Source organism: Xenopus tropicalis, chromosome 9 (assembly GCF_000004195.4).
Source record: "Xenopus tropicalis strain Nigerian chromosome 9, UCB_Xtro_10.0, whole genome shotgun sequence".
NCBI classification, from domain to species: Eukaryota; Metazoa; Chordata; class Amphibia; order Anura; family Pipidae; genus Xenopus; species Xenopus tropicalis.
Genome location: NC_030685.2, coordinates 31,028,332 through 31,045,655, shown reverse-complemented (window position 1 = coordinate 31,045,655; position 17,324 = coordinate 31,028,332). Strand labels below are relative to the sequence as shown.

At 40.7% G+C, this 17,324-nt stretch overlaps 1 protein-coding gene across 6 annotated transcripts in view; it reads left to right on the top strand.

Annotated features, from left to right (window-relative positions):
• Window positions 1-2,272: 2,272 nt before the first annotated feature.
• Window positions 2,273-17,324, top strand: part of mad1l1 (mitotic arrest deficient 1 like 1) — a 494,211-nt gene continuing 479,159 nt past the window's right edge. For 3 of the 6 annotated variants that reach the window (XM_031892606.1, XM_031892608.1, XM_031892607.1), the window contains exons 1-7: window positions 2,273-2,453; window positions 4,433-4,613; window positions 5,846-5,986; window positions 12,590-12,769; window positions 13,487-13,611; window positions 16,636-16,717; window positions 16,825-16,955. In XM_031892606.1, the coding sequence (XP_031748466.1) occupies window positions 4,461-4,613; window positions 5,846-5,986; window positions 12,590-12,769; window positions 13,487-13,611; window positions 16,636-16,717; window positions 16,825-16,955 (812 nt within the window). In that variant the 5' untranslated portion in view covers window positions 2,273-2,453; window positions 4,433-4,460. 6 annotated transcript variants of the gene reach the window in all.

Below are 17,324 nucleotides of genomic sequence, written 5' to 3'. Positions count from 1 at the left end.
ACAACTTTTTAACGGGTTTTCAATTTTTTTATATTTTTAAATGTATTTTGCTTCTTCTTTTGCAAATTTCCAGTTTTCAAATGGGGGTCACTGATCCCGAGAGCCAAAAAACTATTGCTTTATGAGGCTACATAACGTTAATGCTACTTTGTATTATTTATATTTCCTTGTATCCCTCTTCTATTTATCTTCCAGTCTCTCATTCTAACCATCACCTGATTGCTAGGGGTAAATTGGACCCTAGCAACCAGGCCCTCCAATCTAAAAAGGTGTTAAAGAAAAAGCTAAATGAATCAAAAACCACAGAATAATAAATGACTAATTGCAAATTGTATCAGAATAGCACTGTCTACATCATACTACAAGTTAATTTAAAGGTGAACTACCCCTTTAAAAGGTGCCTAATTCTGTACCTTCCAGAAAAAGTGAGCTCTTCAAAAAAAGCCCCTTGGTGCAGAGTCAACTCACACAGTAAGCACTGCTGATGACACACAGATATTTAGAAGTAATAATTTCACCTTCAGGGTGTTTTAAATGCACGAATGAAAGATAATATTTGTGCACAGCCTTAAAAAATGAAATGGGAGGTTGGTTGGGTAAATGGAAGGTTTATCCATTTAGCTTTAATAAAAGCTCACCAAAGGGTATTAGACTTTTATTGGTGTAGTATATGCTGCTTCTTCATTACGGTATGGGTCAGAGCTAGGTTGGTAGGTAGGTTTTGTCTGACACCTTCTATATTAAAAGCAGGGGGCACTTAAAATCGGACAGGGCAAGCAAACAGAAAGAATTCAATGGAGAGTCAAATCCAAACAAATCAATAAGAAGCAGAGAGAAGGGCGCACTCTCTAGTGTAGTATGTCAAAAATAATTTATTACATAAATAAAGTATTGCACTTGATACATGGTATCATTAAATATGTCGCTCATCACAGCCTGTTGGTATATATGCCCAACGCGTTTCTTCCTGGTTTGGACTTCCTCAGGGGAATAAAAAAAGTGCAGCCTCCGTTGTCTCACACCTTACTATCTATTTTTTTTTTTTAGACAGGACCTGCTTTTACAATGTGCCAATGTGTGTGTACTTTATACATCTTACGAGTCACCACACAAAAAAAACTTGTCCTTTATGATCTTTTAGACCAGGGGTCCCCAACCTTTCTTACTCGTGAGCCACAGTCACATGTAAAAAGCCTTGGAGAGCAACACAAGCACCATAAAAGTTCATGGAGGTGCCAAATAAGGGCTAAGATTGGCTATTAGGCAGCCTCTATGCACACTATCATCTTATAGGAGGCTTTATTTGGTAGTAAATCTTGTTTTTATTCAACAAAAACTTGCCCCCAAGTCAGGAATTAAAAAATAACTACCTGGTTTGGGGGCACTGAGAGCAACATCCAAGGGGTTGGGGAGAAACATGTTGCCCCTGAGCCACTGGTTGGGGATCATGGTTTTAGACAGTCAGTGCTCAGGTTTGGTAACTTTGAGCTGCACTTACTTTAGACTGACTCAAACATGTACACAATTACCTACTCTAGACAATGAACGGCTGCATCAATTAACTGAAAAATTGGCTTGTGAGCCAAAGGGCACATACCGTACTCAGTACAGCCACTTTTCTATTGCCCTCTTCCCTTCCTCTGACAGCAACTATCTGCACAGTATTGTCACTACCTCGTCTGCTGATGCACAATTGCACCATACAGTCAGCATAATACATTGGCAGATTCAGGCCCAGACTGAATGCCAGAGGGGCTGCTGTAAGATATCATAGACATTCACTGTTTAGTAGGCTAGTGTGGGGCCTCTATGCAATTTGAATGCCAGGGCCTATTTTGAGCATCAGTCCAGACCTGGGCAGATTACTTTTTCCACCATGTCTGATGACCCAATCTATATGCATGGTACAAAGATATTGTCTTGATTGTCAGGCCAGCCTGCAATATATTAAAACTGGTTATACAACTAGAACTAACATGATTTTCAGTACTTGTAGGCTGATGTGACACTCAAGACAATATCTTTGTACCATACATATAGGTGCAGCCTTAGTAACCATAAAGGACAGTACTAGGAAGATTATATAAAAGTTTAGAAAATAAATGTATATATTTTTATATATATATATATATATATATATATATATAAATATATATGTTTAAATATATATATATATGTTTAAATATATATAAATATATACATGTATACATTTAAAAAAAAAATAATAAGTGTGTAAAAAAAAAAATAAGTGTATATATATATATATATAAATGACACCCTACCCTCTGCCGATCTGATTCCAGCTCGCTGGTAACTGCGCCCAGTTCTCTATCAATACGGCAACGCCGGCAAACTTAGGGTGTTTACGGTAAATGTGTTCTCTCGCGAGAGTTGCCCAGAGATTGCTGAGAGCGGGATTGTTCATTTCAGGGAAGGGAAGGAGGAATCTGGCGGTGAGTGAGAGGTGCTGTATTGGGTGAGCATGGGCACAGCCGCACAGGTCTCCTGCTCTACAGTTATTGGTGATGTACGCACTGCTGGTGTCTATGTGCAGCTGTATTGCAGGACTGCAACTCCCAGATTCCACCAGTTTCTCAAGTCAGTGTTGCTCAGGGTCCCAAGCTGCTACATTACAGCCAAGTTCGCAGCAGCAGCCCAAAGGGAAGTTTTAAAGCGTGCAACTATTTCCCCTTTGACTTAAAGTGCTAGAAACCACTGGCCTTGGGATCTTGAAGAATGCTGGGAAATGTAGTCAGAAGATCTAGTCTACAGCATGCAGTAATAGCCTATTAGGAGGGCCCCCCCAGCACTTGTAGACTCTGCTTCCTTGGGATTACTTAGGATTTTTGCACAGTTAGACATCTATCAAAGAGCATATCCATAAAGAAGAAGCAGATCCTGCCATTATAAGGGGGCAGTGGGGTGCTTACTGATAAGCGGTTTAATAAAAAATATATTATTAATGTGTTAATGATTTTGATGGGCTCTTTAATGCTTTCATACTTCTTGTGGGTTACATTGGAAGGGTTAAAAGGCTGATGAGTTTTGAGCATGTAATGCTCTACATTATGGAAAGGCTTCCCCCCCCCCCCCCCCCCCCCCCTTCCCAATCCAGAAAGTTTAAGATCCCAAGCATTCTGTGGATATTATATCTCGGGTTTATAAAGGAAATATAGACCCTCAACAAATTATTGAAAAATTGCTCCAAGTGCTCATGTAAGCACTTTTGCCACTTTTGCCTCCATTCAAGATATTAACAGTTTTTCAGCTGCTAGTATAATGAATTTGATTCAGCAGTGCTGGCTACTGGTCATTTTGGCTGCCTGGTTGCAATCAGCAGAAAATTAATTATGTGAGAAGACCAGTGGCTTGTAAAGTTGCTCTGCTTAGAAAATGAAGTGAGCAGAAAAGAGTCATCTGGGGTTGCTCTGGTCATTTCTAAGCACATTGTCATCACAAGATGTTCCTTTCCTCTCTCTAACTTTTCATTTTCATCTGACTGTATGCAGATAGCTAAAATAAACAGCAGGTGGCGCTGAGGTTTGAAATTCATTATATTAGCAATTATGTTTAACATATGTGTCAGGATCCACAAGGGTAACCGTGTTGTTTACGAGGGGTCTTCATGATTCCCCTAAATAATATATTTTTTCCTACAATTAAATATAGTGAAGCTGGCTTTAGAAAATAACTTAGGGCCCCTGAGAAAAGAGCTTATGAATGTAGGCAATGGTCATAATTAAGTTAAAGAGCTGCTGCAGTTACGGAGTGTCAGTATATTACTGAGTTTGTACCATGGTGCAATTACACTAGCACTTTATAGGGTGTAATTTGCATTAAATTTTCCAGTAACAATATTGTTATTATTTACTATGCATTTTTATACCTTATAAAGTAAAATTAGATATGTGCTGTCTATTTATGGTTGTATTTTTTGTCTTTCTCCTTTTAAAATTGAAACTTATTTTGTTAAATTGCCCTTTAGGCGTGAAATGGAAATCTCCCCAATTGCTGGTGTTCGTTGCATTGCCATTATTTATATTATCTGTGCAGAGAATTGCATCTTCACATAGTGCAGATAAAGACTTAAGGTGGCCATACACGGGCCGATTGTAGCTGCCAATATCGGCCTGTGTAGAGGCAGGAACGACGGGCATGCCTGACCGATATCTGGCCTGAAATTGGCCAGATATCAATCGTGCAGGTTATAAGATTTAGTCGGATCGGGGACCGCATTGTTTCGTTGATGCAGTCTCTGAACCGACTGCACCCATTACTGCCAGTGTAATTCGATTGTTTGGCCCCAGGGGTCTCTTAATGTTCCTTGTTAGGTTTTTTCCCCAGCTAGAAACCTTAGAACCGTACAGTCATATACAAACATATTTGTATTCTGGCTACATAATCCACTGACATTTTCCTCCCATTGTTTCAGATCTGCCTGTAACCTGTGAACAGCTAAAATGGATGACAGTGAAGACAACACCACTGTCATTTCCACACTACGGTCATTTAATAAATTTCTTTCTCAGCCATTGGAAGGGACAGCACCTTCTCTTGGTACTTCAACATCTACTGGAGCTTCCCTTCAAATGCAGTTTCAGCAGCGCTTTCTGGTATGTGTATATATATCATTAATATTTATTAATATTATCTAACAGAGGGATGTTACTATGCAGGTCTGTACTAATGTTTGCATTTGACTAAAACTGGGGGCGGTTATAGTTAAACATACCTATTACCGCCCCCAGTTTTAGCCTAAACTAGTCTGTGTACAGGAATTTTCACAACAGACAATTGGCTTATACATAACTTATGCAGTTTGTGTAAGTTTAGCAACGCAGCTGGGCCCCCTTCTGAAGCAGAATTCACCAGTATTCTGAAGCAGGCCCACCAGTACCCTCCATCCCCCCTAATGGCAGCCCTAGTTGGACCACATATATTGGTCAGTAATGTGCAAACTATATAACATTTCTTGCAAAAGTTGTAAAGTTCACATGCCTAGAGTAACTACAGGTCCTACAGACATGCAAAATATATAAGCAACAGTAGTCTGTCCTCTCAGATCTACAGTTGAACTCCTAATCGCTAAATGGAGGGGACCCATGTTTTTACCTCAGTATCATAGCTCTTGTTATACTACAGCTTGTATTGGGGTTACTTTTGAAACAGCTACTAACAGTGATCCCCTGCAAACAGGTTACATAAGCAGAAAGCCAGAAAGATGTCACCCTTTGTTCTCGTGTCTGAGAACGAGAGCTTTACAGTGACAGCCTTATGCAGGGGTCCAGCTGTTGCAGATGTGTTTGATACATACTTTGCAGATACCCCCTACCAGCTAAGTCTGGGTTGATAGGATCTGCCATTTTTCCCCTATAGTGCTGAGTGTTCCTTATTCTTTAAAATAATGCTTTTTCTCTATACAGTACAGCATTCTATTTTATAATGCAAATACTATTTGTGATTATGTTGTACACAGTTATATCGCTAGATTATTACTAGCCTTCTTAGGCTCCCCTCAAAGGTATTGACTTGCAGCATTGTCTGAACATGGCACCAGCAGTATGCATTAAGCTGGTGCTATGTGTGAGAAATTATTTATCCTCTTCCCACATGTTTTCTTCCAGTGCCGAGCATTGCCTGTCTGTGTATAAGGCATATTGTGACCTATCTATTCTGGGTTGCCCGTTAAACACTTAGATAGAATACACATAGATAGAATCTATGGGTTTTGTATACTGATAATCATTAAACAAGACACTGTAGGCTGTACATCTAATTAAACCAATTATTTATATGAAAACTGATTTATAAACTTATTGAATGTATTTCCCCTTCATCCTGATAGCTGGAAGACCAGGCAGCGCAGATTCGTTCAAAGTCTCATCTTATTCAGGTTGAACGTGAAAAGATGCAGATGGAACTAAGCCACAAACGGGCCCGTATTGAGCTTGAGAAAGCAGCCAGCACCAACGCCAAGAATTACGAGGTAGAAAAGTGCTTTGCAATGATTACTTTAATAGCATTAAATACTTACTGTAAATCAGTCCTCTTTATCCAGAAAAGTATCATCTCTGCGTAGCTGGCTCTTTGTGGTCAAAAGTTGACATTAAGTGACAAAATTGAGGAGAAAAGTCTTGCTAGCATTCTTGCACTTATGTTACTGCTGCTTTATATTACATGGGTTTCTTTTTAAGCATTGCTGTTCCATTTCTTTCTGTGTCACTGTGAATTGTATAAAAGCAGCTTCTCAAACTGTGCTACCTGGTCTGGTAAGGAGCTGTGCAAAAGGGTGGGGGGGGGGGGGGTACAGCTTGCAGTCCAAAAAATAATTTTATGTAAGCTTACTCAGAGTGGCTCTCCAAGCATATTACATTGATTCTCTGTTTTCTTGGTTTCTTAGATATTAACAGTTTTAGACTGCTAATACTGGCCTTTGGCTCAGAAGCTCCCTGTAAAGATCAGAGTATCAGCAACTCTAATTGACTAGGTACTCCCTGTTTAGTTACTGATTTTCAGAGTGAGGTGTTGAACCAAAAGTCTGGTATTAGTGGTCTAAAACTGCATATACCTCGGGAACCACTAAAAATAGAAAATGAATGATAACTGCAAAAGTGCTCAGAGAAGCTGAGTAAGTTTACATCAGTTCATTTGCTTGGGATTAGATCCCTATTCAGGTGAGATTTGGGAAGAATTCATATTTGTTGTTCTTGATACACGTGAAATTCCATCTTCAAGGTCAGTTGGTTAATAGTTGGCATGAATACATATTTGGTATGCTAGATTTTCTTAAACTGTGACTGAATAGTTATATAACAACGTCTTCCTAAATCTTTAACCTTGTTATGGGCCCTGACCAAAACTGGTTCTTCAAGTGGTATTTGAATCAGAAAAGTCTGAAAGCTTCGCCATTAGAACTTTAGGCCTTTGGCATGTGTAATGTTCTATTCTTTCAGGGAGAGCAGCAGTGATAGAACAACCCTTTCCCCCGCTGTCAGCTCCTTTGACATACATACTTAATCACTAAAAAAAGCATTTTGGTTGAGGAGAGGTGTCCTTTTCGTTTTCAACCCAGAAGGAATTCTGAGAAAGAAGCCCAGGATCACTCCTAAAATTTCTATGTACATGGAATATCTTTGAGACTCAGACTTTTATCTCTTGGATTTATGGCAAATTATATAGATTAAGGGCTCTGGCACACGGGGGAGATTAGTCGCCCGCGATTTCCGGAAATCGCCGAAAAAGACTCATGAGTCTTTTTCGGCGATTTGCGCGAAATCGCGCCGCCGCGTCTGCCATCCCGCCGGCGACTTACATGTTCGCCGGTGGGATGGCAGGGGTAGGCAACTCGGGGAGATTAGTCGCCCGCGAACAGGGAGTTTTATCGCGGGCGACTAATCTCCCCCGTGTGCCAGAGCCCTAAGAACTGCCTGCACCCAGCCAGAAATACAAACATCTGTAGAGACACTGGGCCAGTTAATCACAAGGAATTCCATTCACTTCACACTTCAGTAACTTACCCTAATTTATATCAAGTCACTTTGATCCACATTATCCTGTACCTTATCTGTTTGTATCTGTTTGTCCCTTGCAGCCCCCCCCCTCGTTTATATGACTTTGTTAACACCTTCCACACAGATATTCCTTTTTTCTGGGTATTTGATCTATGAGCTGAATGTTGTATATATATCAGAGAGCACCACAGCTTCATTGTAATCAGCTTGAAAAAGGAACTAAAATAGTTATCTTAGTTAGCCAATAAAGGTATCACCTTTATACCACTTTTGTTATTTTTTATTTCAAAAGGGTTACCCTGTAAACTCTCTTGGAAGATACACTGCTCACAGACCAAGCTGTTTGCTGAAGCACTTTTAGAGCTCTGGCACACGGGGAGATTAGTCGACCGCGACAAAACTCCCTGTTCACGGGCGACTAATCTCCCCGAGTTGCCGTCACCTGCCATCCCACTGGCGAAAATGTAAGTTGCCGGTGGGATGGCACACGCGGCGGCACGATTTCGGGAAATTCGCCGAAGTTGCCTTGCAAGGCTTTTTCGCTGATTTCCGGAAATCACGCCGCCGCGTGCGCCATCCCACCGGCGACTTACATTTTCGCCGGTGGGATGGCAGGTGATGGCAACTCGGGGAGATTAGTCGCCCGCGAACAGGGGGTTTTGTCGCGGGCGACTAATCTCCCCGTTTGCCAGAGCCCTTACTGCTGAGACAGTCTAAAGAGTGTTGATCATTGTAGTTCTTATTGAACAATCAAAATGATTTGCTAGCTGGCGAGAAATGTAGTTTAATAATGACTAGAGGACTGAAAGTTGGACTTCATAATTCATACAGACCTTTAAATATGATATTCAAAATGTAAAAAAAGCTGATGCCTATAAATGTATATTTTACCAGCCAGACTGGCAATCTGTGGATTCTGGCAAATGCCAGCTGAGCTGCTGGTAAGATACCATAGACGAGTGTTGGCCAACTTCTTTGGTACCGAGGGCTGGAAATCTCAAATGGTTGTTGCTCACTGTAGGGATATCACTCTTCATTCATATGTGAAGGAAGTACCCATAAATCAATATGCCTCCTCCCCCGGTGGGTAGGACAGCAACCCCCAGCATATAATTACACACCTTTGGGACCATATAATGACTATTTCCAAATGCTAACAAACTTGCAGAACAAACCCCTGCTAGGTTTTTCTCCCACAGGCAGCATAGGGCAGGCAGAGTATGACACACACAGGCAGCATAGGGCAGGCAGAGAATGGCACACACAAGCAGCATAGGGCAGGCATAGTATGGCACACACAGGCAGCATAGGGCAGGCAGAGAATAGCACACACAGGCAGCATAGTGTAGGATTATTATTATTAGACAATATTAACATTAATATGAAATATTACTATTAGAATAGGGCAGGTAGACTATGACACACACAGGCAGCATAGGGCAGGCAGAGTACTGCTTCTGTGTGCCATACTCTCCCTGCCCTACCCTGCCTATATGTACCATACTCTGCCTGCCCTATGCTGCCTGTGTGCCATACTCTGCCTGTTTGTGTGCAATACTCGTCCTGCCCTATGCTTCCTGTGTGTGCACTATACTCGTCCTGCCCTATGCTGCCTGTGTGTGCTGTACTTTGCCTGATCTATGCTGCCTGTGTGTGTCATACTCTGCCTGCCCTATGCTGCCTGTGTGGGCCATACTCTGCCTGCCCTATGCTGCCTGTGTGGGCCATACTCTGCCTGTGTGGGCCATACTCTGCCTGCCCTATGCTGCCTGTGTGGGCCATACTCTGCCTGCCCTATGCTGCCTGTGTGTGCCATACTCTGCCTGCACTATGCTTCCTGTGTGTGCCATACTCTGCCTGCACTATGCTTCCTGTGTGTGCCATACTCTGCCTGCACTATGCTTCCTGTGTGTGCCATACTCTGCCTGCCCTATGCTTCCTGTGTGTGCCATACTCTATCTGCCCTATTCTGTCTGTGTGGGCCATACTCTGGCTGCACTATGCTTCCTGTGTGTGCCATACTCTGCCTGCACTATGCTGCCTGTGTGTGCCATACTCTGCCTGCCCTACGCTTCCTGTGTGTGCCATACTCTGCCTGCCCTATGCTGCCTATGTGTGCCATACTCTTCCTGCCCTATGCTGCCTGCATGTGTCATACTCTGCCTGCCCTATGCTTCCTGTGTGTGCCATACTCTGCCTGCACTATGCTTCCTGTGTGTGCCATACTCTGCCTGCACTATGCTTCCTGTGTGTGCCATACTCTATCTGCCCTATTCTGTCTGTGTGTGCCATACATATAGGCAGAATAGGGCAGACAATACATACAGTGACATAATGCTGGGGGTTTACAGTCTGAGCCTGAGGTGTGAACAATGCATTGACTGAAAGGTGTGAAAAGGAAAGGAGATTACATGTTTAAACAATACAGGGGGTTTACAGTCTGAATCTAAAGTGTGAGCAATGCAGGGGGCAGGTTAATCTCAGACCTGATACCTTTAATCTTACACAAAGGTAAGCAGTCACAGCAGCCAGAGAAGTGGGGGGCCACACAGAGGGGGCCTGCAGACTGCCAGTTGGACAGCACTGCCATAGGCAGTCACTATTTATTGGGCTGGTGGAGGCTGTTTGGGCCTCTGTTTACTTCAAATGCCAGGGCCTATTTTAAATCTCAGTGTAGGCCTGGTGCAAGCTTTGTATGTGCAACTGCTAGTCTATGTGATATTTTCACACCCAAGCTTTCTTCTCTCTCTATCAGAGTAAGAAATTTCATAATTAGCTAGTAGGAAAAGCAAATGAACAGTAGTACAGTACTATGAAAGCAAATCCATCTTATTAACAATGAGAGAGACAACCACTTCCAGCATGCTTTGAGGTACTGTCCTGGGTCTGCTGAAGGTTGCCTTTATTTGAATGTGGCATTATGATACATACTAATTAAATAGCAAGAGACTATTGAGCAGAAATAAATATATTAAGGAAATTGTGCCCATCAGATCTAATTTTTTGCTTGAACTTTTGGTAATCAAACACTTTAACAAAACATCAGATGCATTCGCACACGAATGCTGATTTATGCTAAATGTAATCAGGTACCAGTAATCATGTAATTTTATTCTCTAATTTCTAGCTGAGAAACAGCTGAATTTTTATTAGGCCATGAAAAGAACAGTTATGGTGCTGATTTTTAAATCAGAATCTTACAGACAACGAACACTGAAGCCTTATATCTTCAAATTGCTCTGCCCTCATTTTAACTCCTGAATTGCTCATTTCCTCACTTTTGGTTCATTTAGTAACACTATTTTGCAAGGTCCAGGAGTGCTATTTATTGTTATTGAGCACAGAAATACTTATCTGTTAATCTCAAGGCAAATGGGAAACTCCCAAACCTGGTGGAACACCTGTCATTAGGTGATCTAAAGCCCAAAATATTAGGGATGCACTGAATCCAGGATTTTGCTCTGGATTTGGCCAAGATTCGGCTGAATATCGCTCTGAATATGAATCCTTAAAATTGTGTGACTTTTTGTCATATAAACACAGAAGTTAAACATTTTTCACCGTGCATTAAGCACACAGTTCTCTTTAAAGGAAATGTAACACTAAATTCTTTTAAGTAAAAAAGCTATTCTACCCTGCACCAATAACTGCCCTATCCTGCAAACCACTTAGTATTTTAAATGCTTTCATAGAAAATACCTGCTTCCTGTCAATTGAACTACAGCGATACGGCAAAGGAAGGAGCTGCAACCACTATGCAACGATCGATTGATCGAGCCTAGCCTGGCTCGATCAATCGATCGTCGCATAGTGGATGCAGCTCCTTCCTTCGCCTTATCGCCGTAGTTCAATTGACAGGAAGCCAAGTTTTAGCAGGTATTTTCTATTAAAGCATTTAAAATACTAAGTGGTTTGCAGGATAGGGCAGTTATTGGTGCAGGGTAGAATAGCTTTTTTACTTAAAAAATGTTAGTGTTACTTTTCCTTTAAGAACTGATACCCTTGTTATCAGTATTCGGCTGACAATATGCCCCTATGCATGGGTGCAGGCACACACAGCCGATTTCCAACAAAGGGCAAGCTAACTTGCGTAAGTTGGCGGATATCAGCTGCGTGTGCTTGCACCAGGGCAGATTCAGTGCTTCTGGGTGCAGGCACAACTCGTAAACTTTTTAAGTGTGGGGGCGAATTATCAGCTTTTGCTTATCTGCAGGCTGACGATTTGCCCCGTGTGCCCTTGGCCTGACATTTTTAAAAGCAGACGTTTCTATGATAAGAAATTATAGGAAAATATAGACATGTTGTTTTATACCTATAGTGTCTTTTAGGTGTTATTTAAGCTGGAAAAAACAGTCATTGAAAATGTATGGTATTCACCTGAATCTCAATATTTAATTTACCAAATCCATCCAAGATTTAGTTTTATAGGTTCTTTATCGAGAGTCTCTGTTTTACTATGCCAAGAGATTTGTGTAACAGTATTACTTCAACCTCAGAGAAATCAAGTTGACTGTATAGTGCAGCGATCCCCAACCAGTGGCTCCTGAACAACTTGCTACTCACTACCCCCTTTGATGTTGCTCCCAGTGGCTGCAAAGCAGGTGCCCATTTTTAAATTTCTGTCTTGGCGGCAAGTTTTGTAAGCACAGAAAGTTTTACTCCAAGCAGAGCCTCCTGCAGACTAGCAGTCCACATGGGGCTACAAAATAGCCAATCACAGCCCTTATTTTGCACCCCCAAAGAAGGATTTTCATGCTTGTGTGGCTCCCCAACACATCTGAGTGTGGCTCACAAGTAAAAAGGTTGTGGGTCCCTGGTATAATGTGTCTTCAGTCCTTTGTAACTAATGGGACAAGGGAACTTTATTGTGACAGTTTGCAGGAAAGAAAAGGAAGGTTTGTACAGTTAGCAAAATAAGTTCTTTTACAAGGGTATAGGCTATATATTATACACACTGCAGTTTCACTGCAATGCCTCTATGCTTGTCATTTTTTAACTGATGGCCATTAACCAAAAACAAAGAAACCCTATATTTTTTGTTAAGAGTTGGTTTATTTATTTATTTTTTCATTTCAAAGCGGGAAGCAGACAGGAACCAGGAGCTCATCACCCGCATCAAGGCTCTAGAGGAAAGGGAGAATGATTTTCAGAACAAACTTCAAGAGCAGAATGAAATGATCAAATCCTACAAGAAAACCATAGAGGCTCAAAGCAAGAAGCTGCTGGAGAAAGAGGACAAACTGTCTGAATTAAATGAGGTATTAAGTCTAGAGTTGCACCGAATTCACCCAATCCTAAATCTTCCATGAAGATGTGAGATTTGGAGCTAAACACTTATTTACTTCCCTAGATGCACTTGAACCTATGTATCACTGAAACAGCAACGTTTTCCTATATCTGTAACCTGGTCATGATTTGGAGGGGGGGGAGAACATAGGGTGGTCCTTTAAGGAGGCCACACATTTATTGCTACTTTTTATGACTTATCTTTCTATTCAGGCCCTATCCTATTCATATTCCAGTCTCTTATTCAAACCACTGTCTGGCTGCAATGGCAGTTTAGACTAGGGAATGTGCATTGATCGATACCCTCTCTCTTTAGTATGATTGTAGTTAATTTGGTTAGATTAGTTGCACTTCCATGTACTTGTATATTTTACTTGGAATGCTCCCACCACCCCCTTTTTGTGTAATTTGGACCCTAGCAACCAGATAGCTGCAGAAATTCCAAACTGGAGAATTGCCACTAATACCAACTGCAACTCTCTGCAGGAATCACACTCAGCATCACATGCTAAAAGTGAATTTAAAACTGAACAACCCCTTTAACAACCTCCAGTTATTTATTGCCTAGCTGAAGATGCTGGGAGTTGTAGCTTAAGCCTAGTATTTATTATCTCTAATGTAGAATGCATAACTCCAGGCACATTGTTTTTTTGGCTTCACTTTCCTTTCTATCCTCTCATTTATCCCAGAACATCAGTGTGTTAAAAGGAAAAGCAACTGAGCTTCAGTGGAAGATAATGAACCAAGAAATGCAAATAAAGACCCAGGAGACTGAGAAGCAGGAGATGACAGAGCAGCTGGAAATCCATCGCAAGTAAGTGTAGGAACCATCTCTTTCCTTAGGGCTGAGGATTTGGCACTCTGCATTGCCTAAACCTGATGCTTCTGTACTCTGAAAAGCAGTTAGCAAGATATGCTTTTTATCAGTAACTTACAATACTATTGGACGCTTTAACTTTTAAATGTTTGTTAGTAGCCTTAAGGGCATGTAGCTCTGCATTACAGAAGGTCTCTTTATATTTAAAAAAAAAAAAAAAAAAAAAAAGGCAGGTTCCAAGTATTCTGGACAATAGGGGCCATGCCCCTATGTGTATGCTAGTATTTACTTCACTGGCCCATTAGATGGATATGAATGCTTTATGTTATTAGGGAGAGAGAATACATGTGTCATCACTGTGTTAGTATCGAGTATAAAGAACATATCTATCAATTTGTACAATAGAAAGGCTGCAATGTGAAAAAAAGCATATTACATTCCTGAAATGACATAGATTGACATAGATTCTAATACTTATTCCTAGTAAGGACTGTGTATCTTGTTAAATTGTATTTAGGAACCTCAAGCTTCACTGGTCAAATCATCGCAATATTGATTATGTGAGAGAATCAACTGCACTAAAGTGTGACTGAAGTCTATCAGAGCATAAGTCACATGGCTGTGGCACCCTGGGAAATGAAGAATGGGGGGGGGGGCGGTGACAGCTCTGAGTTTATACACAGAGATTGTGTCAAGCTTTCAGCCTTCCTGAATTCAGATTTAGGCTTCACATAACCACTAGGTGGTGATTTCAAGATGATGGTTGTTGTATTTACCTATACGTAGGTAAAGCAATATGCCAACTCCCACGCAGGCATACGTATAATACTAAACGGGAGCAATGACTTATGGCTTTGTTACAGTAAATGGAAGATAACCCTTGCTTGTAAAGAAGGTATGTAAGTTATAGCCGCAACTGATCTATCACTGGAGTGTGTAGAACTCTATCTCAACGTAGAAATGCATTACTTTAATTTGCATCACCCCTTATCAATAAACAGCGAAGAGCCTGAGGGCATGTAGGCATTGGACTTTATTGCCTCTTTCCTCTGCAGTTCAGTGTTAACTGCATTCACAAGTGCCTTGGCAATAAATCATCTCTGGTTTTCTGTTTAAGTGGATTAAAATGGTTCTACACAAGGGTGATTATTTTCACTTTGCATGATTAAATCAAGTGGGTTGTATATATTCTCCTAGACTTTTTAAAGATTTATGGCTTGAGTAGACAGGAAATGGGTGCAATTTTATATGTGGCTTTCTAATTAGTTGTTTCACTTTTGGACCATGCTACAAGTGCAAGAGTAGTCACATCTTGCTAATTGTAAAACTTAATTCAAATTGCAAATTTGCAAAACAAAGATCGTCCCACAGTTAATTTCTAATCTTAGCCTCAGAGTTAACCATAAGCAATGGCATTTAGGGTAGTATCATTATAATAAAATTTGTCACCTGTTTGTGGCCCAATCTGCAAAATACCATTTTATCGTGTGGAATCTTTATACAGTCTAGTATGCTCAGAGCATGTGGGCCAGCAAGTCCTCTAGGTGGTACTGCTAACAGGCCCATGTTGGTTCACTTACTGTGTGCCTAAGAAAAGGATGTTTTTTGGAAATTAAGGTGGCCATACAGGGGCTGATAAAAGCTGCCGACAGGCAGTGTCAACAGCTAATCAACGCATGTATGGAGCTCTCCGACTGGCCCACCCGACTGATATCTGGCAGAAAATCGGCCAGATGTTGATCAAGCAGGTTTCAAAATCCTATGGGCAGAAGGAGTGTATTGGTTTGATGGTAATCTTTGCCCCGACAGCCTTCATCCAAGGGCAAAACCGATAAATCTGATATTGCCCACGCATATTGGGGAAAAATCCACTGGCAACCTTTTCAGCGTATGGCCATCAAGATGTTTTTTTTGTCAATTTGATATATCTGATGTAGTACAGGTATGGGATCCCTTATCTGGAAACCCGTTATCCAGAAAGTTCCGTATTATGGAAAGACCATCTCCCATAGACTCCATTATAAGAATATAATTCTACTTTACTTTTTTAAATTTAAAATTTCCTTTTTCTCTGTAATAATAAAACAGTAACTCTACTTGATCCCAACTGAGATACAATTACCCCTTATTGGAGGCAGAACAGTCCTATTGGGTTTAAATAATGTTTAAATGATTTTTTAGTAGACATAAGGTATGGAGATCCAAATTACAGAAAGATCCCTTATCTGGAAAGCCCCAGGTCCCGAGCATTCTGGATAACAGGTCCTATACCTGTATAGCCTGAGCTGCACTTTTCTAGCAAAATGGGAAACTTTAGAGTGTTTTTTATATGCTCTTTGCTGTAGCATCTTGAATTAACTGCAGAAGGGCATTTTTTGAGTATTGGCAGTTGATTGGTTTCTTGTTGAGAAAAGCTGTAGACCATATTCTTTCTTTTGGCCAAAATGGAGTAAACTGAATGTACGATTCTTTTTCTGGCGTTGCTCCAGGATGAAGTAAAGAACAAATAGGAAGGCTACAGAAAACTACTATCCATTAGAGAGGCCCTCTATTGATGTAGAGATATAGATCTCTTGCTCTTATATCTAAATGTAGCATATTTCATATTTCTAATACAAGCAGGCTTTTTGAAAACTCTTGGGTTTAGAGGTTACTTGTAGATTCTGCTCCATCATTCATTTGCAGACCACACCAATACTTTTAGCATTGTAGCACCTAAAACCCCACCCAAGCCTAATCTAAGCTAGTCAATGAATTTCTACTTGACTACTCGGCTCATCTCTTCTAAAGTAAACATTCCTAATGACAGCATCTGCTAATGGTTTTTATCAAACACACACAAAATGAAAAAGACAAACTGCCAAGTTTAGATAACTTGTATTTGCATCATACTAAAAGATGAGCTACTAATAAATTTACTTACAGTTTTCTCATACGTTTTAGTTGGTTTGAGGGATGAATAAGCCTGGTTCTGTATATTTGAAAACCCTGACCCTTTTGTTTCTGTTTGTGTATACTCAGAAAGCTGCAAGAAAGCAATGAGAAGATGCAGGCACTGCATGAGCTTCAGGCGCAAAATGTTGATAATGAACAGAAAATCAAGGTGGGTGTGAATAATGAATAAGCTTTCCATATTGCTACCACAGAGTGCCTGATCCCATTCTCTTCGCCTTTAATGGATAATCCTATATACTTGTTCCTTTCCCATAGAGCCTGGAACAGAAACTGTCAGCCCAGGAACAGGATGCTGCCATTGTGAAGAGCATGAAATCTGATTTGGCCAAATTGCCGAAACTGGAAAGGGAATTACAGCAGCTCAGAGATGAGAATGCTTACCACAGGTAATGGGATATTGATAAGACTGTGACTTGTGCTAATCGTTAAGGGGGCTTCAGAAAAGATAGGAAAATATTATCACAAAGAAAATAATAATACTTATTAAAACAATCTGCAAACCAGATCTAAGGCTGTGTATCAAATGCTTTTCCATATAGTCAGAGGTATCGGTTTATATGTACTGGGTATTCATGACCATGTTTTATGCCATCATGTGAACGAGTGTGAACGATCATGGATAATGCTTATAAATTTAAAGGGGAATTAAAAAAAAAAAAAAAAAAAAAGTATACCTAGGTGTATGTGTACAATCACATCATCCCTAGTATTATGGCTTTACTAAGTCTAAAAAGGCGTATATACTGCTTCTACCT